Raw genomic sequence first — 19,985 nt, forward strand, 5'->3', positions numbered from 1 at the left:
TTTGACTCACTTTATTACTATATTTGTCTTATTGTAGTGGTCTGGATCTGAACACACAATACCTCCAAGGTATGCCTGTACAAATATGGAATAGGAGAAGGCAAGAAAAAATTCAGTGGGTATATTTTACAATTGGATACAGAGGTATTCGTGTGAATTCATGATTTAAAAAATATGTACATAAGCATGTTTATGTGTATATTATGTATTAATATATATGTATATTTGTATGTATGTGTATAAATAAGCACACATATATTTCCTGGATTTTTCTGGGGGATCCCAAAACAAAGTCACCTTGGCAGCTACCCCCAGTGCCCAGGACTTCTTGGTCTCTAACATCATTCCCCACCATAATACATCAGGGCTCATTAAAGTGGCAGATTCAAGAGTTGGACAGAGCAGGTAACAGATGAGCTTGGTACATCTTATTATAACACCAGGAAGTTAAAAAAAAAAAAAAAGAGAGAATGTCCCAAGAACACAGGAGCCAGATTAAAGGGTTCCCCACTGGTCAAATTTGGGATAATTTGAGCACTGAAGAAGGTGAGTACAGTAATGAATTATAAAGCATTGGGGGAAAAAAAGTAATGTCTGAGTTTATACGGATAGTAAGTGGAAGAATCAATGAAAGGGAAGGGAGCTCTTGCCAATGAAGAAAGCTGAGAGCTATCTGCTAAACCTGGCAGGACTGATGGAGATGGAGACTCATTTTGAAACCATTGTGATAAAGACTAGATCAGGTAAGAATCAGTAGAATCTAAATCCATGGGGAATTTTGAAAAGAAATAGGGTATTTACAGCACCTTAAAGTATCTCCCCACAAACTGCTTATTAGTTGTAAGAAAGGAAAAAAAAATACCAACCCACAACAGTGATTATACGGTGGAGAAACTTGGCAACAGCTTGACTGGGTGATCGAAATGAACTCACCAATCAAGGGAGGGACAGACAGACATTGGGCCTCTAGATGTGATCCCTGAGGACACACCTCACCCATGCAGCTTTCTGGGTAAGAAAGCATCACCTCAATCCTTTCATGAGGAAACGTCCATCAAACACAAAATGAGAAATATCTTTTTTTTTAAAAAGTGGGGGTTGGGGATATGTGGGTGGTTTTTGGTTAAGCATCTGCCTTCGGGTCAAGTCATATCCCAGGGTCCTTGGGATGGAGCCCCGAATCGGGCTCCCTGCTCAGCGGGAAGTCTGCTTCTCTCCCTTTGCCTGCTGATTGATGCCCCTACTTGTGCTCTCTCTCTGGCAAATAAATAAAATTTTTAAAAAGTGAGGATCTGATTCACAGACCTGTACCCCTGGGGCTAATAATACATTATATGTTAATAAAAAAAATAAAAATAAAAAGTGGGTATCATATGCTGCCAACATGTCGGTATTATAAAAGGTAAAGAAAGGCTGTGGAATTGTTTCAGATCAAAGAAGAAAGGAGATATGACAGCTTACCTCAGGACTGGATCCTGTCTTGGAGGAGAATAATGCTATATAGGACATTACTGGGTAAACTAACGAAAGTGAACTCTAGTTGCATAAGGGAATAGCCTTACTCCTGGAAATACACAAAGGGACCAGATGGATGTAGCTTACCCTCATGTAGCTTACGAAAAAAATTTCTCTGTGTGTATGTGTATGTATATGAGAAAGAGACAGAGAGCAAGCATGAACACTTGACCATGTGTGCACGTATGATAAAGCAAATGGGGTAAAATGCTAACAGCTGGTCAACCGGTCCTGTTAACAATTGGGAAAAGGGTATACGGATGTTCTTTGGACTATTTTTTAAAAAAACTTGAAATAATTTCCAAAAAAGTTTTTTTTAAATCAAGATTTTGGATACTATTTAATGACACTATCAAGCGCCTGGGTGGCTCACTGGGTTAAGCTTCTGCCTTTGGCTCAGGTTATGGTTCCAGGGTCCTGGGATCGAGCCCCGCATCAGGCTCTCTGCTCAGCAAGGAGCCTGCTTCCCTCCTCTCTCTCTGCCTGCCTCTCTGCCTATTTGTGATCTCTCTCTCTGTCAAATAAGTAAATAATAACATTTAAAAAAATACTTAATGACACTGTCAATTGTAAATTCTCTATGAGCTCAATTTTGTGAAAAATAAAAATTTAATGTATCTCTATCTTTGTACTTTTATTTATTTATTTAAAAGATTTTATTTATTTGGTGTGCCCACAAGAGAGACAGAGAGAGAGAGAGAGAGAGAACGCACAAGCAGGAGGAGGGGCAGAAGGAGAGGGGGAAGCAGACTTACCACTGAGCAGAGAACCTGACGCGGGGCTCGATCCCAGGACCCTGAGATCATGACCTGAGCCGAAGACAGAGGCTTTAACCCACTGAGTCATCCAGGCGCCCCGATGTTTCATATTTTCCAAAGCTTCTACATCTAGCATGTATTACTTTAATAACTAGAGAAAAATTATTTTTAAAGGAGTAAAACAAATAATCAGTAATGTTTTTTGTATAATTTTTCTGACGGCTGTGTCATTCATTAGAGCAGAGGGAACTGTCTTTGTCCTTCTTTGTCCATCTCTTCAGACCTGCAAATCACAAACATCTTGTCTATTCATATCTGCTAAATGAATGCATGCTGGTCATGAGCTATTTGGGAGGGAGAGGGATGACAGGATTATCAGGGATTTTTATTGTCCCCATTATTCTTTTATGTATTTTCAAATGTTCTACCATAAATTTAATAATATGGGATTTTTAATTTAAAAGTTATAAATTAGTATGTATGTATCATCCCATTGAGGAAAGATTAGAAGGACATTCACAAAAAGGGGGGGTTATCTCTGAGTGGGGGTTTTATGGGTGATTCTTGTCATCCTTTTCCTTAACATTAATACTTTATTTTTTAAAAAAAATTTATTTATTTATTTGACAGAGAGAGAGAGAGAGCACAAACAGGGGGAGTGGCAGGCAGAGGGAGAAGCAGTCTTCCCACTGAGCAGAGAGCCCAACTCAGGGCTCAATCCCAGGACCCTGGGATCACAACCTGAGCTGAAGGCAGACGCTTAACTGACTCAGCCACCCAGGTGCTCAAACATTAATACTTTACAAAGGGGTTTTGTTTTATTTTGTTTTTTTGAGATAATTGGAACTAAAAAGCATAAGATACAGAGCGCCTGGGTGGCTCAGTCGTGACTGCCTTCAGCTCAAGTCATGATCCCAGGGTCCTAGGATCGAGCGGCATCAGGCTCCCTGCTTACCGGGGAGTCTGCTCCTCCTTCTGACCCTCTTCCTGCTTGTGTTTGCTCTCTCTCTCTCAAATAAATAAATAACATAAAATCTTTTAAATAAAAAAATAAAAATAAGACACAAAGTGATTGGACACAGTAGGAAGGCACCACATAGTAAAAAACATATTTACTGGGGCGTCTGAGTGGCTCAGTGGGTTAAAGCATCTGCCTTCGGCTCGGGTCATGATCCCAGAGTCCTGGGATCGAGCCCCACATCCAGCTCTCTGCTCAGCAGGGAGCCTGCTTCCTCTTCTCTCTCCCTCTCTGCCTGCCTCTCTGCCTACTTGTGATCTCTATCTGTCAAATAAATAAATAAAGTCTTAAAAAAAAAACATATTTACTAAAGCTATGTCAGGACAAACGCAGGATCTAAGAATATATATATATTCTTATATATATATGTGTGTGTGTATATGTGTGTATACACATATATATAGTACAATAACTAACTCACTGAAAAAAATTCTTTGTGTTGAAGTAGCTATATTTGGGTATTGTATTTTTTTTAAGATTTTTTATTTGAGAGAGAGAGAGAGAGAGAAGTCAGTGGGAGAAGCAAACTCCCTGCCAAACAGGGAGCCTGATGTGGGACTCGATCCTGGGACTTCAGGATCATGACCCAAGCCGAAGGCGGACATTTAACCAACTGAGCCACCCAGGCGCCCAGGTATTGTATTATTTTAAAGTAGGGAGGCAAGGTGGTAGATAAGCTTAAATTTTGAACAACTTTCCTACATTAAGTTGTCTTTCATGAAAGAGCTAGATTAAAGGAACCTCCACTGAAGCACTTGAGACCACGTTCAACATACCCAGAAGGGTGGTCGCCCTGTGCTACTCCTTAATTGCAATATTCAGACAATTTCACTGGGCAGCACCTTGCTGGGTATGTAAATACGTTTCTAGGAAGGCAACTGTCAGTAAACAGAGCAGAATAAAGGAAACAAGAAGCATTCACTCTTCTTCCTAGAAGTTCTTATTTGGAAAAAAATACCTAAGAAACTGGTAACAAGGGTTGCCTCTAGAAAGAGGGGAACTGGGTACTGAGGAATAGATTATGAGGAGAACTTCGTTTTCTCTATCTACCATTCTATGTTGTTTAACTTTCAAAACACGATGTGCACATAGCACATACTCAAAAATAAACATTAATTAAAAATAATTCTTTAAAAAATTGGGGCTCATGGGGTGACAACTATGTAAACTAGATTAGAGAAAAACAAAATTTGACTTTGGAAGGATTAATTCCTACCCCAAACTAATGTGAAGGTGACAAAATACAAGACTTGGCAACACCTGCCTGCCCTCCAACATATCTGCGCTTCTATCCTCTGCCCATTGGCTTTGCTCATAGAGAGAGGGCTTCTGCCCTACGTTACAGGGGACTGCTTTTGTTTCTCTACTAGGGAACAGATTTGGGCTAACCTTGGACACTGGTTCTTCAAGGCTCATATGGGCCCAATGCAGGCAGCTGGCTGGAATGAAAGCACTCATCACTATCCACCAGCACTGGGAAATAAAACCAGACCCAATGGACTGAAACAATCGTCACCTCATTAGCATGATGCTAACATCATGTCTCCCCCACACAACGACCCTATGGCTAAAGGTATATCCAAGCACCCAGATTTCTAAATCAGAACCACAGGAGTCTTTTCCTCTCTCATTTTCGTTCTCCACGATGTCTTCTCAATTTTACTTTAGATAGATCTCTCAAATTTTGCCCACCCATTTCCTCCACCTCTGCTGATAATGACACACAATCAGACTCTCATAATCTATTTCTTTCCTAGCTAGTTTCTTGTTATCGCTCTTCTATTATCTCATCAAGTTTTCTTTCAAAAGCATACATCATCTGACAACTTCATTCCACTATATATTATATCAGGATCTATCTATATGTATCTATCTTTCTACCTATAAAGTTATGGAACTATAGATTACTCCAGAAAAATGGTAAAATAACTAAAGGGGCAAAAATAAAGGTCACTTGCCCTTAAATTCTCAATATCAATGTCCTAATTCTCAACTTGGAGTAATATTAGAATCACCTGGGAATTTATTTATGCGAGAGAAAGAGAAAGAGCATGCAGGTGGTTATGCTTGTTGGGGGTGGGGTGGGGGGAAGGGCAGAAGGAGAGAATCCTCAAGCAGACTCCCCGAGGAGCAAGAAGCCAGGAGCTGGAGGTGGGGCTCCATGTGGGGGGCTGGTTGGGGGTGCTGGGGGGGGCTCGATGCTGGGCTGTGCTTGGGGCTTGTCAATCTCATGCTCCGTGAGAGCATGACTTGAGTTGAAACCAAGAATTGGATACTCAATTGAATGAGCCATGCAGGCACCCCTCATCTGGCAAGCTTTTTAACCAACACAATCTTCCCACCCTTCCTCCACCAATGTGATTTGCACTCTTAGAGGAATATAAAACCCTCTTCCCACTCCTTCCCAGCACTGAAAACCCTGGAGAACACTTTTGCTGTTGTTGTTTTTAAGATTTTATTTATTTTTGAGACAAAGAGAGCGTGCTCATGAGCCAGGGGAAGGGGCAGAGGGAGAAGTAGATTCTATGCTGAGCAGGGAGCCTGATGAGGGACTCGATCCCAGGACCCTGAGATCATAGACTGAGCCGAAGGCAGACACTTAACACACTGAGCCACCCAGGTGCCTGAGAACACATTTGTTATTGATGGAAAGGTATTATGTCACTTAGCTATCCTAGGGAAGAAACAAGCTTTCAGCTATATAGTAATTCAGATTCTAGAAATCTTTGGCAGAACATATTTCAACCAGGGCCTCCACACATACTACTGTTCCTTCTGTCTGTGGACCTCTTCTTCCATTTCTGACTTAAGTCCTATTCATTTTCCAGATCTTCAAAACTGTCCTTTCATCACACCCCAAACTTCTCTTTATTGGCACACACACACACACAAAAAAAAAACAATCAAGAAGAAAACTAACAGCTATTTGTCTCTCTTCCCCACTAGACAGTGAGTCTTAAGGGACAAGTCGGCTGTATATACCGTCCCCAGTACTGAGCACATTAGTGTTGTAGCTGGTGCACAAATGAATGAAAAACAAACCTCTCTTTCCATATCTAATGAAATTTCTTCTCTCACTTTTTTTTCAGTTTTTATTTAAATTCCGATTAGTTACATACAGTGTAATACTAGTTTCAGGTGTACAATATAGTGATTCAACACTTGCATACATCACCCTGTGCTCATCACAGCAAGTACACTCCTTTATCTCCATCACCTACTTCATCCTTTCCCCAGCCCACTCCCGTCCGATAACCAGCAGTTTGTTCTCTATGGTTAAGGGTCTGTTTCTTGATTTGTCCTTCTTTTCTCCCCTTGCTCATTTGTTTTGTTTCTTAAATTCCACATAGGAGTGAAATCATATGGTATTTGTCTTTCTCTGACTGACTTATTTCACTTAGCATAATATTCTCTGGCTCCAATCAGGTCATTGCAAATGGCAAGATTTCATACTTTTTTATGGCTGAGTAATATTCCATTGTATGTGCATACCTCATCTTCCTTTAAAAAATATTTTATTATTTATTTTTAGAGAGAGAGAAAGAGTGTGCAAGTGGGTGGGGGATGGGTAGAGGGAGAGAGAGCATCCTAAGCAGGTTCCATGCCCAGTGTGGAGCCTGATGCGGGGCTCAATCTCGTGACCCTGAGATCATGACCTGAGATGAAATCAAGAGTCGGATGCTTAACTAACTGAGCCACCCAGGCACCCTCATGTCACATCTTCGTTGTCCATTCATCAGTTGATGGACACTTGGGTTGTTTCCATAATTTGGCTCTTGTAGACAGTGCTGTGATAAACATCCTCTTTTCACTTCTTATGTCCTGTCCACAACTGGCAGAACGTAATTTCTCAGAGGGCTGACGTTTAGTATGTGGCTGGGAACTCGGTACAAATGCTGTTGGGTTTGTCTGGTCCAAGCTGTTTGGGTTGGAGAGCCAGGAAAAAAAATCTTTTCCTCCCCAGTGTTAAAAATATTTACCTCCAGGAACAATAATGGATATTTAAGATAGGAAGCCTAGTAACAAAATGAACATTTGTGAGGGCAGCGTCCAACAAAAGAACTGCAACATCACTGGCTTGTCAAGCTACTTATTTTCTGACCTTCCCCAACTGGGAGTAACTCTGGAATCTGAGTTTATTATTCATTTGCCTTTTGAAAATAGCTTTACCACATTCTTAGGTATCTCCAAACAATAAATTGTTCAGCACTGTTTGCTTTTGAGCTTTGGAAAAGTGGTATTGTTTTGATGTGTGATTGTCCACGGCTTTTTTTTTTTTTTTAATTCAACTATGTTCCTAAGACTTGTATATAGCTGTGGTCCATTCATTTGCATTGCAGTATACTACTGCATTACAGGAATATATCACAATTTATGTGTCCTTGTCAGTGAACACTTGGGATGTTTCTGGCTTCTTTGCTCTTATGACCAATTCTGCTACAGTCTTGTACACATCTCCAGCAGCATCTGTCAGTTATCTAGGGCATATGCCAAAGAGTAAAACCACTGGACAGGTATAGGTTCAGGGTTATGAGACAATGCCAAATTATCTTTTGAAGCAATGGTCCGAATTTACATTCCCAAACAGCCAGCAGTGTACAAATTCCTGTTGATCCAAATCCTCACCAATAGCTAGTATTATTAGGACACGGGAATTGGAATCTCAGACTGTAGCATTTTTGTGCCAGAAGGTGGCACTCCTGACTGGACGGGCTGCTTTCTCTTGACCATGTGACAGTAGAGCCTGACCTGAGACCTTGCCCAAGAGATGAGCCCCTGAAGCTTACACTTCATTGAATCCTGACTTTGGGACAGTGCACTAAATAGAGACGAGAGACTTTGCTGTGGATACACAGGCATCCCAGAAGGCAATCAATCATAGAATGTGGGACCTGGAAGGGCCCTAAGGCCAAATCCTTCATTCTTTATTTAAGGAGACTAAGGGCCCAGACAGGGTAAATGACAAGTTCTCTGAGCTAATTAGTATGAGAACTTGTCTCTGGGGCTTTTGGTTCTTAGTCCAGGGTTTTTAACTTTGTTTGTTTATTTTAGTAATATAAAATGCCATAACCTGATTAAATTAAAAATAACTGTAAGTATCCAAGTAATTGCCAATTTATTTTTTAAACATAGTAGTTTGACTTATGTAACTGATGAATTTAGTAACTTTAAAGTCTTTGCTTATGAAGCAAACAGGGATAATATTTAAGTCCAATGAGATAAAAAGAGGAAAGATGCAATCTCCACAATTATGATTTTCAGTATGCAAATTTAACAGGGCTAAAAGACACCTATCTCCTGGTGAAAATAATCCCCAATTTTATGACTGACCATCTTCATCCTTGATCATCCTCCCCACCCTGGACAAATGCTGAGCACCACCTTAGGAAGCCATTTTTATGAAGGAGGCAAACTTCAAACCCAGTTGTTTCAATTCATCTCTCTCTAATGAGCTCTCATAATCAAGCTATCATAAGAGGCTGGGAATTATTTGAGGACATTATGGTAAAAGAGCCTCAGTAACTTGACGGTTTATAATCTTAGATGACTTTACATGAGAATGCAGAAAAATACTGAAAAAGGCCTATTTGCATCTGAGGTATACTTAGCAATCTTCAGAGTGTGCGTAACAATCAAACGCGGTAGGATCCCATGCGGAGGAATCTGTCCTCTGGAGTCAAAGGCAGTAAAAGTGGATCTAGGGAGGGGGAGAAGGGCTGCTTACTTGGAAGGGAGCTTCTGTGAAGGGACGTGGCCTCAGAATCCTTCAGAAGACATTTTCATTCTGGAGCTGCTGACTTCAGGAATTCCCTAGCCCATCTGCCTAGCTCCTCCCTATGCTGAGACTCCACTTACCACATAAAAATATCTTTTGGTTTAACCATGTCTGTAGGCTGGCAATAAAGGCTTTCTGTGAGGTGTCCCTTTTTAAATGGGGAGCTGCTTACTATTTTGGGGGTGGGGGGCTTAGAAGGAAAGAAGACCAAGACATTTTGCTGGGATTGCTGACAGAAATACTGAGGAGCTCTTGGTTCAGGTTTTTCTCCTAGCAGTCATTTTAATCAGCACTTCCCCTACTTAATGAGCTTGCAGTGCCATTACATAATCACCCGGCTCTCTGGATTAATGATGAAAAGAGGAACTGATTTTTCCAGTTGCATCATTTGAAGTAAATGTTAACTTTCTTTCTGAGTCCTTAGTTAACCGCATTAGTGTGACAAATATGTCTTTGTCTAGCATAAGTAATTAGAATTTAATCACTTTAACTGCATCTTAATTATCCCAAATGAATTGGAAGGACATTTAATAGCAAAGATTAAATTGCCTTAATGAACGATTTTTGTGACTCCATCAATACTTGAATCGCGTTAGCCACTCCTCTCACGCACTTCACCTGCAGTGAGCATGGAGGTCACTAGGTGGCGCGCTTCACTCGTTTATTTATTTAATTTCCGAGGCCATTGATCTGCTTTAGGAGACAACAGGAAAGAAAGCGAAAAGCTCATAGTTTATTGTGTTCCTTTGATAACCTCTCTTTGGGACTATGAGATCATCACCAGATGCAAAAACGAAAGCAGTGATTTCAGAAACTGTCGATTCTGAGTACCCTATGGCATATGCAAAGGAAGATGAGAGACACATGGATAACTGGAAACACGTAGTGTTTGAGGGAAATTCTAAGTTGTCCTCTGGATGATTGCCAACTTACACACAGAGTTTTAGTTAATTTATTATTTTTTGTGTACAGATCCTAAAACATGAGTAACAGGCAAGCTTGGGATAGCAAGACAGGCAATGATCTGAAGCAAAGAAATGTAACTGCTGTGCAAATGCAGATCTCAGAACACCAACGCCTGAAAGCATGGGAGGTTTGGGTCTTTGGGCCCTCCTCCAGGCAGGAGTCCCAGTGGGCCAGTCCTAGCCACAGAACACATCCAATGATTGGGTCTTGCCCACCAATAACTGTTTAAGTGAACAAATGGATAGGGAGACCTCGGTTCCATGTCTAGCTCTCATACTGCCCTACATTGCCTCTGGCTGCTTCTTCAAAAGACAGCAATAAAAGTTCTCTAAGTCTTGAGTAAAAAAGAAATAAGTTTCCATAAGTAACCTTCCTTGTGAGTCGCAAAGGAAGATACACATTCTCCACTAGGAAGACCTTTACTATGCAGACACTTTCTAGATCAGGTGTTTATGACAATAAATCGGACACCTCCACATTCTTGGTCCACTGACCTTGTGGATCCATACTAGTAGGCACAGGGTGGAAAGTAAGAGGGTTCTGTGCTTTGAGCTGGGCAAGCTGACTTCAGGGTATCACTGCTTTCCAGTTGTGTTACCAGAGATAAGTTATGTAACCTTAGTGAACATAGAAAGAGGGAAAATAATAGTAACTACCACATAAACTAGTGGTTCCCCAACTTTGCTGCTCATTAAAATCACCTCAGAGCTTTTAAAAATCCCGATGCCTAGGTCAGGCCCTGGATTTTAGCTAGGAATCATATTTGTAAAGGTCCCTAAGTGATTCGAAAGTGGAGCAAGATTTGGGAGCCACTGAAATAGAATATTAAATTAGATCATATATGTCCCAGTACAGTACCCAACTAATAGGATGTATCAATTGCCATGACAAACTGGATGGGTAGTATTTCAGGGACTGGTTCTGTTCAGCTGGGAGGTTTACCAGATTGTCTCATCTAAAGGAGAAGAAAGATTCTAGAAGCTAGTATTTTTCCAACTTTATGATAATGTAACACTTTTTGGGAGAAACACAAGGTAGATGATTCTATAGCAAGACTCAGTAATAAAACATAAGTTCCTATGTTTGCATCAAAATCATCAGACTGTGATTGGTCTAGTCACGTAATCCAATCCTATCACTTCAAATTAAACCTCATTAGTATTAAGTTATTTGTCACAAAATAAAAACCTGTGAAAATCTATTGATAGAAGACAGGAATTTATGATTGTGCAATAAATTCACAGACATAAGAAATCAGTTTTTTCGTTTTACTGAACTTTATGAGGCTGACACTTCTCATGTAGAAATAATGTGGTTTTCTTCTCCCAAAAGTGCTTATTCATCTTATTTAAATAGAGACATGATGAAAATAGTATTTAATGAATACTTGTTGAATGCTTTTACCAGAATTATGAGAAATCTATCCTAACTACCATGAGTTCTATAAGACCCTTCTTCTATTGCTACCCTAGGCTGGGGACCATTCCATTTTATCAAGAGTGTGGAAATTCTGCTATTTTAACTGAAGTGAAACTAGTCATTTCTCATCCAATCCATCAAGGCTCCTTGGCTGAATTAAAGCATTAATCTGGTGTTTAACTATTCTAATATGCGGAGTTTACAAAGAGCACTGAGCACTTAATTGAAGGGCAAGGCTTCTAACAATGGATTTTGAGGAGCAAGACACAGAGAACCTCTTTTTAAATTATCCAACTCCATCAGATTTGAGGATTTTCTTTTGTACAAGGAAATCAAAAATAAATTTTACCGATACACCCTGTAAGAACTATTTCTTCTGAGAACTTTGAGTAGCAATGTCCTTTTGATTAGCTGAATTTGCCATGAATGTGGAAATGATGACATCAAAACAGCTCGTGTAACAACCTTCTTAAAGACCTCGTAGATTAGAGATGACTATAGATTTTCCCCAGCACGGATCAAAGGGACTGAATTGAACGTTTTAGCTTAATGATCCAACCCCTGTCACACCCATAGGGACTCGAATTCCGATTTTATAAGCAGGTGTGCATGTGTACTCAGACATACACAGAAAAGCTGCCGGGGAGGGAGGAAAAGATCAATTATCGACAAAGATAGGTTTGATCTTTTTGATTACTTGACTGTGCTGGTGAATGTTCCTGGCGGGGCCTCGAGATTTCTCATGAACTTCAGAATATTAGCTGTTAGTTCTCGCTTCCTTACTACAACTCTTCAAAGGCATTCTACCCACTTTCCAGCAGCAAAGAGAAACAGGGCCAGACTGGGGTGGTGGGGTCCTGTCCAGGGTCCTGACGCTGCACCAGAGCTCCAGGCCAGTCGGCCTCGGCAGGCCCTTTCACCCACCCCACTCAAGAGGAAACAAAGCCCTCCAAGCTCAAAGCCTCAGGGCTGCCTCCTGACTCCTGTCAGTTAGCTAGAAGGGGAAACAACAAAACAAAGGAACCACTAATCCACGCTCCTAGGACTATATCCTCCAGCCCCAACCTCCTACCCGAGTCCGGCCAGGGTCACCTTCTCTACTCTGACCCTGCTTTCCTCAAATAAAAACGTGCCAGCAAAAGTATAATTTGGATAGAAAGTCCAAACACGTATCTTGTTTAGAGAGGTCAGAGTTGGGGTATAATGTGGGGGTTGGCAATTTTGTCTCATCACTGGGGTAATAACCAGACATTGTTGGAGACCAAGATATATTCCTCCTCCACACGACTTTCCTACCAGAAAATAATTGTTGTTTTGTAAATCAGCAGTACAGCGATGTAAAAACAAAGCCACAGCAAGCATCCCTTTCCTCTCCACAGCTCACTGAACCAAGGGCTTCTCTGGTGGCAGGCGGCAGCCCGCAGGGGGCGTGAAGAGCTATCGCACCACACAGCCCATCAGGATCCCCCATGGAGGGCATCTGGGAGGGCAGGATGCCAGCTCCCTGAAGGGCACTGAGGATCAAAGCTTGAAGATGAAGAAAGATGCAGCCTGGACTTTCAGTTATTTTGTTGCTAAAATTGGTATTGTTGGCACAGTCTGTCCCAAGTGCCAGTTGTCAAATAGCTATGGCAGGGCCTGGGTCTCTAGTGACCACTACAGCCCTGGGGCCAGCGGGTTGCTCTGACTGACCCTAATCACCCTTTGGTCATTTCCAAGGGGCTTGTAGCTTGGGCTGCACCCACTGGTGGGACCATCAGAATGGGGTTATTTGTCTCAGGTGGCCAGCCTGCTTGTGCCGACACCAGGGTCACCACACAATAACTACCAGACCTCCTCAAGACTCAGAAGCAGGTCTTCCTACCGTTGTCAAACAGTGGGCTCCAATCTTCACCATATGCACACTTCTTAACACTAGGCATTCCTTCCTCCCTTCACTGGGGTTTGTGCTCCTGGGGCGTGCAAGAAGGAACGATTGTCCCCAAACCCTCAAGGGGTCAGGCATGGGTGCAAAGGCCCATGGGAGCTTTTGGTGACTGGGGTGAGAACTTTTGGTTTCCTGCTGTGCTGTGGTGGGGGTCCCCAGCCGACTCCAAGGGCTCCGAAAGGCCATCATTCACCCTGAGGGGGTGGAGGTTCTTTGGGACTCCTCCTGACAACTAGCCACCCCCACCACAGCACGTAGGGAGAAGGCTACACCAAGCCTTTGGAGGAGGCACTCCCATCCCTCTGTTCCACACCCCCTCCCAGTCAGTCCCACTGGCTCAGGGGCTGTGAGGCTGGCTGCGGTTGGCCGCGCCCCACAGGCCCTTTGTTTGAACCGCAGCAGCCGCTGGGAGCAGCTGCACTGTGTGAGAAGTGGGGAGAGAGGCAACCAGTCTGCTTGGGGCCTTCTCTTGGGCCCAGGAACCCTTCCAGTTTCCGAGTCCCAGTCCCGGTTTTCCTCCTGGCCCAGGAGTCTTTGAGATCTGGGAAAATGAGGTTCCCAAGGCCCAACACTGCACTGCTACTTCTTGGCTAACTTGGCCCAGGGAAGGGGGGGGACAGTTGAAATGTCACCCGCCGGGATAAATATTAACAAAAAGCAAATGGACTTGCGTGGAGGCCAGTTATCAATCAACCAGACCGCAAGGCCACTTATGGCAAACACAACCCAGGTTGGTCCCTGTGAGACTTTCTCATGGCCACCTCCTGGCCGAACATCCCTCCTCCACCCCCACTCTCTCCCAGCTCCGGCTCTCCTCCAGGTCTTTCTGGGGCAAATTCTGGACAGGAAACGGGCGAAGTCCCAGGTGTGGGAGACTGGGCAGTCTCCCCAGGGCTGTTTGGAGGTACCTTTCCTTCAGGTACCTCAGAGTCCGAGGGGCCCAGCACCCACCTCTGCCCAACCCGCCGGGCCTTGCCTCCTCAGTATGCGGTGCTCTGCCCTCTGGTGGGTGCGCGTTGCAGCCTCTTCAGATGCTGGCAGCTCCCCTACTGGGGCCAAAGCCTTCAGAAATCTTTAATTGGAAACTAATCTCTTCAAGTCTTAATAGGCGCCCACGTCAGAGGCGGAGGAGCCCACCCACCCGTATAGTGCGGCCCGCCCACCCCACCTCAGATGAGATGCAGCCCCCAGCCTAGCTGCACTGTACTTTAATGGGGCAGCAGCAAGATTACATTGAGGGAACACGTATTGATTTTTTTAAAGGTAGTTAATTTGGCGAGAATTTCCTCCCATCTCCCATCTTCCACCAAGCCGATATAATTTTGTAAGGAGAAGGCGCCTCCCCAAACATGCTGCCAAGTGTGGAGGTTTTGACTCTCCGCAACAGACTTCATGGAACCTCAGGTACAGGGAAGGGCATGGAGAAACCACTCTGCCAATGAGTGAAGGAACCGCCCTGAGGGGTAAGGACAAGGTGGAGGGGTCTTTAGAGCAACAGCAAGCCAAACTGCAAGGGACACCTCTGTGCGTGGAGGCTGGTGGTGGGAACCCCCCTCCCCCAAGCAATGTCCCACAGCCTTGGCGAAAGTGCCCTGCAATGCGTTTGTTTAAGTCTGCGATTGAGCCTCCTAGGATCATTTGGAGAGTCTGGAAATGGCCTGACTCCCTCCTTACCACATCTCCGAAATGAAAATATTAAAGAGACAGCTCATGGTTTTTCAGTGATTTTAAAATAGGTCGTGGTTCCTGAAGTGTAATGGGATTGATTCCGGTTGGGCTTGCTCTGCAAGTGCCCCCAACCCAGCCTTTCCCACCCCTTTAATTAAATTAAAGAGAGGAAAATTAAACACTTGAAGCTCCATCTGGGTCCTAGGTTGCAACTCCACCTGGGGTTGAACGCCAAGTTTTGGCTGCCAGAGTCTCCAATTTTCCTTTTATTATTATTATTTTTTTCCCCCAAAGAAAAAGGCCAAGTGCCTCGGGAAAGCATGACTCGTCTTAGGCAGCTGGGTGCCAGCCTGTCACCCCTTCCATAGCCTCCTGGCTAGGGTCAGCACTGGCTGGCATGCAGCCCACACCTCCCACAGGAGGGTCACAGTGCTAGTGCTCCCACTTCAACAGCACTGAGGCGCCCACTCGTGTAGGTCAGACCGCAAGGCCGGGTTTCCAGGGTTGGGGGGCATCTCTGAACAGAACCTGTCAGTCTGATTTTCCAGGGGGCGACAGGGGGCAGTGGAGAGAGGTGGTCATTGAAGTCTCCAGCAAGAACCTTCGGGGTGCGGGGGGTGGGGCATGCTTCCCTGGGAGGGATCGCTTTTCATTTCCAATCCTTTCCTCCATTTCTCCCCACCCCACTGACAGGCGTATGTGAGCACTGCCTGGGTACAAGATTCTGAAGCTGGGCGTGAGGCTGACATGGGCTTGTGAAAAGCCACTAGTTTGGGGCCGGCAGAGGCTGAGCAGTCAGGGAGAAGGGTATCCCTTTCTCCCACCCCTTCCTGAACCTGAGCTGCCCTCTGGTCTCGGTCAGCTTACGGGGGTGGGAGGCGATATGGTGGATGCACACAGGGCAGGGAATGGATTTGTGGGAGCCCCAGAGGGCACCTTGTCAATCTCTCCCTTGCCTTCCTGTCCTCCTATCTCCACCTCACCTAACTTCCAGGCACAAGCTGCACTAGCCTGCTGGGGATTTTGCTTGGAACCAGTGAGCACAGGGCTGGGCTGGAAAACACTGGCGGGGCAGAAGCTCAAGAACTCGATCTGCAGGAGGGAGGCCACCAGTGCCCAGACCCAAAGAGTGCTTTGGGGTTGCTTCCAGATCCAGCGGCAGGCTCCCTGGCACGCCGGCACCTGCCTCCCTCTAGCTTCTCATTGGCCCGCATGAGGTGGGGGAGGGGGTTTCGGCCTCTCGCTTTGATTTTAGACTGTGAAACGGCTCAGTGCCCCCGGCTCTGATCGGATTGACTGTCTCTCATTCTCCAGGGACGAATTAATGGAGAACGATCAGTTAATTAACAAACCCTCATTCTGGCTTTTACCTTTCTGTTGGCCAGGACTCAGGCCAGGGCACCAGGCTGAGACTGCGGCGGGTGGGGGGGCGGTGAGTAGCACCGACCCAGGAGTCAATCAAGTCGGCAGGGTCTCATCAAACCGTGTCCGCCCTCAGCTGCCCTTGGCTCTACCTCCCCGTGTGTTCTTTGCCCTCAGGGGTCGCGGAATCAGCTTGAAATATCTGGCGTGATTCAGACTGGGCTAAACTGTCCCCTCGACCAGCTTCCCGGAGCCTTCCACGCACCTTGGCTTAGAGAGGCTAAGAAGGATAGGCGCTGTCTGTGCCCCGCCTCGGAAACCTTCCAGCTCAACTCCCGGGTTTTGGAGCCGGAAGACCTCTGCTCCAAGACTTGGGGGTCATGTTCACACTCTCACCCCCATGCATGGGGATACATTCAAAACATAATGCAGAGGAATAAAACGAAATATGAAGTCGTAAATGAGTCTGCAGCAAAAGCGGTCCTTGGGCTTAGCTGTAAGCTCCCTTGCTGTCCCTCCGCCCTCACCCTTACCTCGGCACCATCTGCCTTCCTCTCTTTGCCACAGCCGATTACCAGGGCAGAGTGCTTGCTAACTCTTAAACAGCTTCGGCGCCAAACACACACCTTCCCGGGGGCTTCAGAACCTTCTGCCGGAACTCTCAGAGGGTGTTTCCCATCCCTCCCACCACTGCCTCGCGCCAAAAAAGTGGGGGGGGGGTGTCACCGCACCAAGTTCAGCCAAACGTGGGCGTGCAGCTCCGGCACGCACCAAATCAACTCCCAGATATGTGCTGGGGGGTAGGAGCGGGCAGTATCTGCGCACAGTTCCATGCAAGAATCGCCTCCCTCTTCCCAAACCCGGAGTGCCCAACTGAGAAGCGACGCACAGACCGTGTCCGTCCAGGTGCGGGGGTTTCTCTTCGCCTCTGGTGGCCACCGCTTCCAGCACAGTCTCCGAGCACAAATACGTCCCCGCATTCGCTCAGGCAGTACCGCTCAGCTCCCGGAGCCTACCGCAGCCCAATGTACAGAGTCCTGGAGGAGACCGTCTGCTCCTAGGAGCCGTCGCTAGCTCTACCAGGCCCAGGGAACTATCCACCTCCCCTTGGGGAAAGGAGGATGGGATGATGCGTGCCCAGCTCTCTCTTTTTCCTTCCCTCTTTCAGTCTCTTTAGCCTCCCCAATCCCTTATCTCCCCACGCGCCCAGCTCACCTGCTAAGCGGAGCGCAGACATCCGCTGGAACTCCGGCTCTTGCAGCCACTTCCACATCCTCCGGAAGGTCTCCCGGCCGGACTTGAGTTTGCTCCAGGGTTTGGGGTTGCGCAGCAGATCCGAGAGGGTCCCTTGGGAGCGGCAGAGCACCCTTTGCGCGAAGATGGCCTGTGGGATGCTATAGCGCTTGAGCTCGGTGGTGATACGCTGCGCCACCTCTTTGGTATTGATCTCTTCCATCTGCCCTGAATTACTTCCATTGCTGACCTGTGCGCCGGTCACCGAAGGGTTGGGCTCCCGGGCTGTGCCCAGGAGCTGCCCGTGGCCTTGGGCGTTCAGGTGGGCGTGGGGGTGGTGCGGAGGAAGGCCGTTGATGGGCACCATGCCGGCCGAGGTGGGCGTGAGGTGCTGCTCGCCGTGGCGGCCGAGCATGGCCGGGTGATGGGCTTCAAAGCCGTTCGGGGTGAGCATCTTGTCAGTGGGCATGGCAGCGCCCGGGTGGGCATAGTGAGGGAGCCCTTGCTGGGAGTTGTGGATGCCGCCAAGACCGGAGCTGGAGAGGGGCGAGAGGCTCTGGCCCATGCCGGCCACGTCCTTGTGGTAGGGGGTATAGAGGTTATTCATGGAGGCCAGCCCGCGCTCATCCCGCATGAGCGTGAAGCTACCGCTCACATTGCCCGCCAGGCGCTGGTGGTGGTGCGGGTGGTGGTGGTGATGGTGGTGGTGGTGATGGTGAGGGAACTTGTCCGAAACGGTGGAGATGGGCGGCAGCGGCTGCAGAGGGGTTAAGGTGGTGTAGGTGGTGGGCATGCTCATACCTGGGGGAGTCTCGCAGGCCATGGTCATGGTCGGGTGCAGGGGGCCGGCCAGGCTGTGCTCGGGGGCCCGGTGGTGGTGGTGGTAATCGCCGCCGCCGCCACCGCCGTCCAGCAAGGACGCCATGCCCATGGAACGCGGGTGCGCGGGGGGCAGGTGGCTGCCACGGTGCGCCACGGAGCTTCGCGCGTGGGGACTGCCGCCCAGGAGGTCGGCAGGAGCGGGCACCGGCTCATGGCTCACCCCGTGCAGCTCGCCGATCGCCTCCATGGTCAGCTGCGCGTTCATCGTGATCCGGGCGAGCGGGCGACGGACACAACATCGATGAGGCCGGGCAGAGGCGGCGAAGGGCGCACGCAGTCCGGTCTTCACATCGGCTGCCGGCGACTGTTGCCTGCCTTCCTTCCTTCCTCTCACTGTGGGGTTCTGTCTCCCTCTCTGTGTGTCTCGCCTTCCCTCTTGCCCCCACCTTCCCCTCTGCGTCCTCGGCTTTTTTTTTAAATATTAATTTCCAAAAAGGATCCGTGCCGTTGGGCGAGAGCGGCGCCCCCAGCCCGCCCGCCCGCCCCTGGGCCCCTCTCGCCCCTCTCCTTCTTAGAATTCTGAGGCCCCCGGCTCCCCTGACGCAGTCCGCGCGTCTTCCGCGGCTGCTGCTTGCCCGCGCCGCTGGCCAGCTCCAGCCATGGCTCGGTTACTGTTGCAGACTCTGTGGCCGCGGTTCCGCCGCCGCCGCCGCCGCCGCTGCCGCCGCTGCCGCCGCCGCCGCCGCCGCCGCGGCCCGCCCTCACGCCCGCCGGGCTCAGCGCGCAAGCGCGCGGCTCGGCCCCGCCCCCTTCGCCCCCGCGCGCGCGGCCCGTGACGTCCCTGTATAAATGATGAAGGGGGGGGGCGGTCCTCGCCTTAACAGCGGCGCGGGATGGCCGTGGAGCGGCGCGCACGTGCGAAGGCCTGGCGTGGAGCGCGACCTGGGGCAACCAACGCAACCCCAGGAGACTTGGCGCCCGTCTCGACTCTAAGGCTCGGGTGGGCTCTCACCCAGTAGCACTTGCCGGGCTCCTGTCCCGGGTGGTGCGCCAAGACCGGAAAGTCCTCACCTTTCTCTCCAGCTGCTACCTCTTGGTGTAGATTGCCCTCAGAGCCTCAGCCTGTGTCGTTACTCCTTCCACCCTGGCCCACCGAGCTGTATTTCCCAGAGGGTTTCTGGGAGCCCGTCTTCTTCCCATCCTCAGGTGCTTGGCAGTTTTGGAGGGAAGAGAAGTAAATATCTTAAGTGCCTTGGTCAGCTTGGTGACTATTTACCCTCTGCCCACCCTTCCTCTTCCACGGGCCAGAGAAGGGAACGCTCAAGCCAAGAATTCTGGCCCTGGCCATACCTCGTTGTTCCCCGCCGCCTGGGTCCTTCTTCATCTCAGCTGATAATAAGGCGGGGTGCTGCTCCGCGAATGACTGTGTGTGTGTGTGTTGGGGGGTGGGGAGTGCCCTGGTGGGTTCCCACTTCAGTTTCTGGGTGCTGGTGGGGTTGCTGAGGCTTGGGCTGTTCCTGC

At 47.5% G+C, this 19,985-nt stretch overlaps 1 protein-coding gene across 2 annotated transcripts in view; it reads right to left on the reverse strand.

Annotated features, from left to right (window-relative positions):
* ONECUT1 (one cut homeobox 1) overlaps positions 1-18,950 on the reverse strand; it is a 42,516-nt gene extending 23,566 nt beyond the window's left edge. The window contains exons 1-2 of one of the 2 annotated variants that reach the window (XM_080808213.1): positions 17,625-18,950; positions 17,353-17,446 (exon numbers count right to left, since the gene is read on the reverse strand). In XM_080808213.1, the coding sequence (XP_080664339.1) occupies positions 17,394-17,446; positions 17,625-18,729 (1,158 nt within the window). In that variant the 5' untranslated portion in view covers positions 18,730-18,950 and the 3' untranslated portion in view covers positions 17,353-17,393. Of the gene's footprint in view, positions 1-17,352; positions 17,447-17,624 lie in introns of those variants that run through there. The other variant, XM_080808212.1, reaches the window with a different exon arrangement.
* Between the last annotated feature and the right edge of the window lie 1,035 nt (positions 18,951-19,985).

The sequence above is a fragment of the Martes martes genome (assembly GCF_963455335.1).
Source record: "Martes martes genome assembly, chromosome: 7".
NCBI classification, from domain to species: Eukaryota; Metazoa; Chordata; class Mammalia; order Carnivora; family Mustelidae; genus Martes; species Martes martes.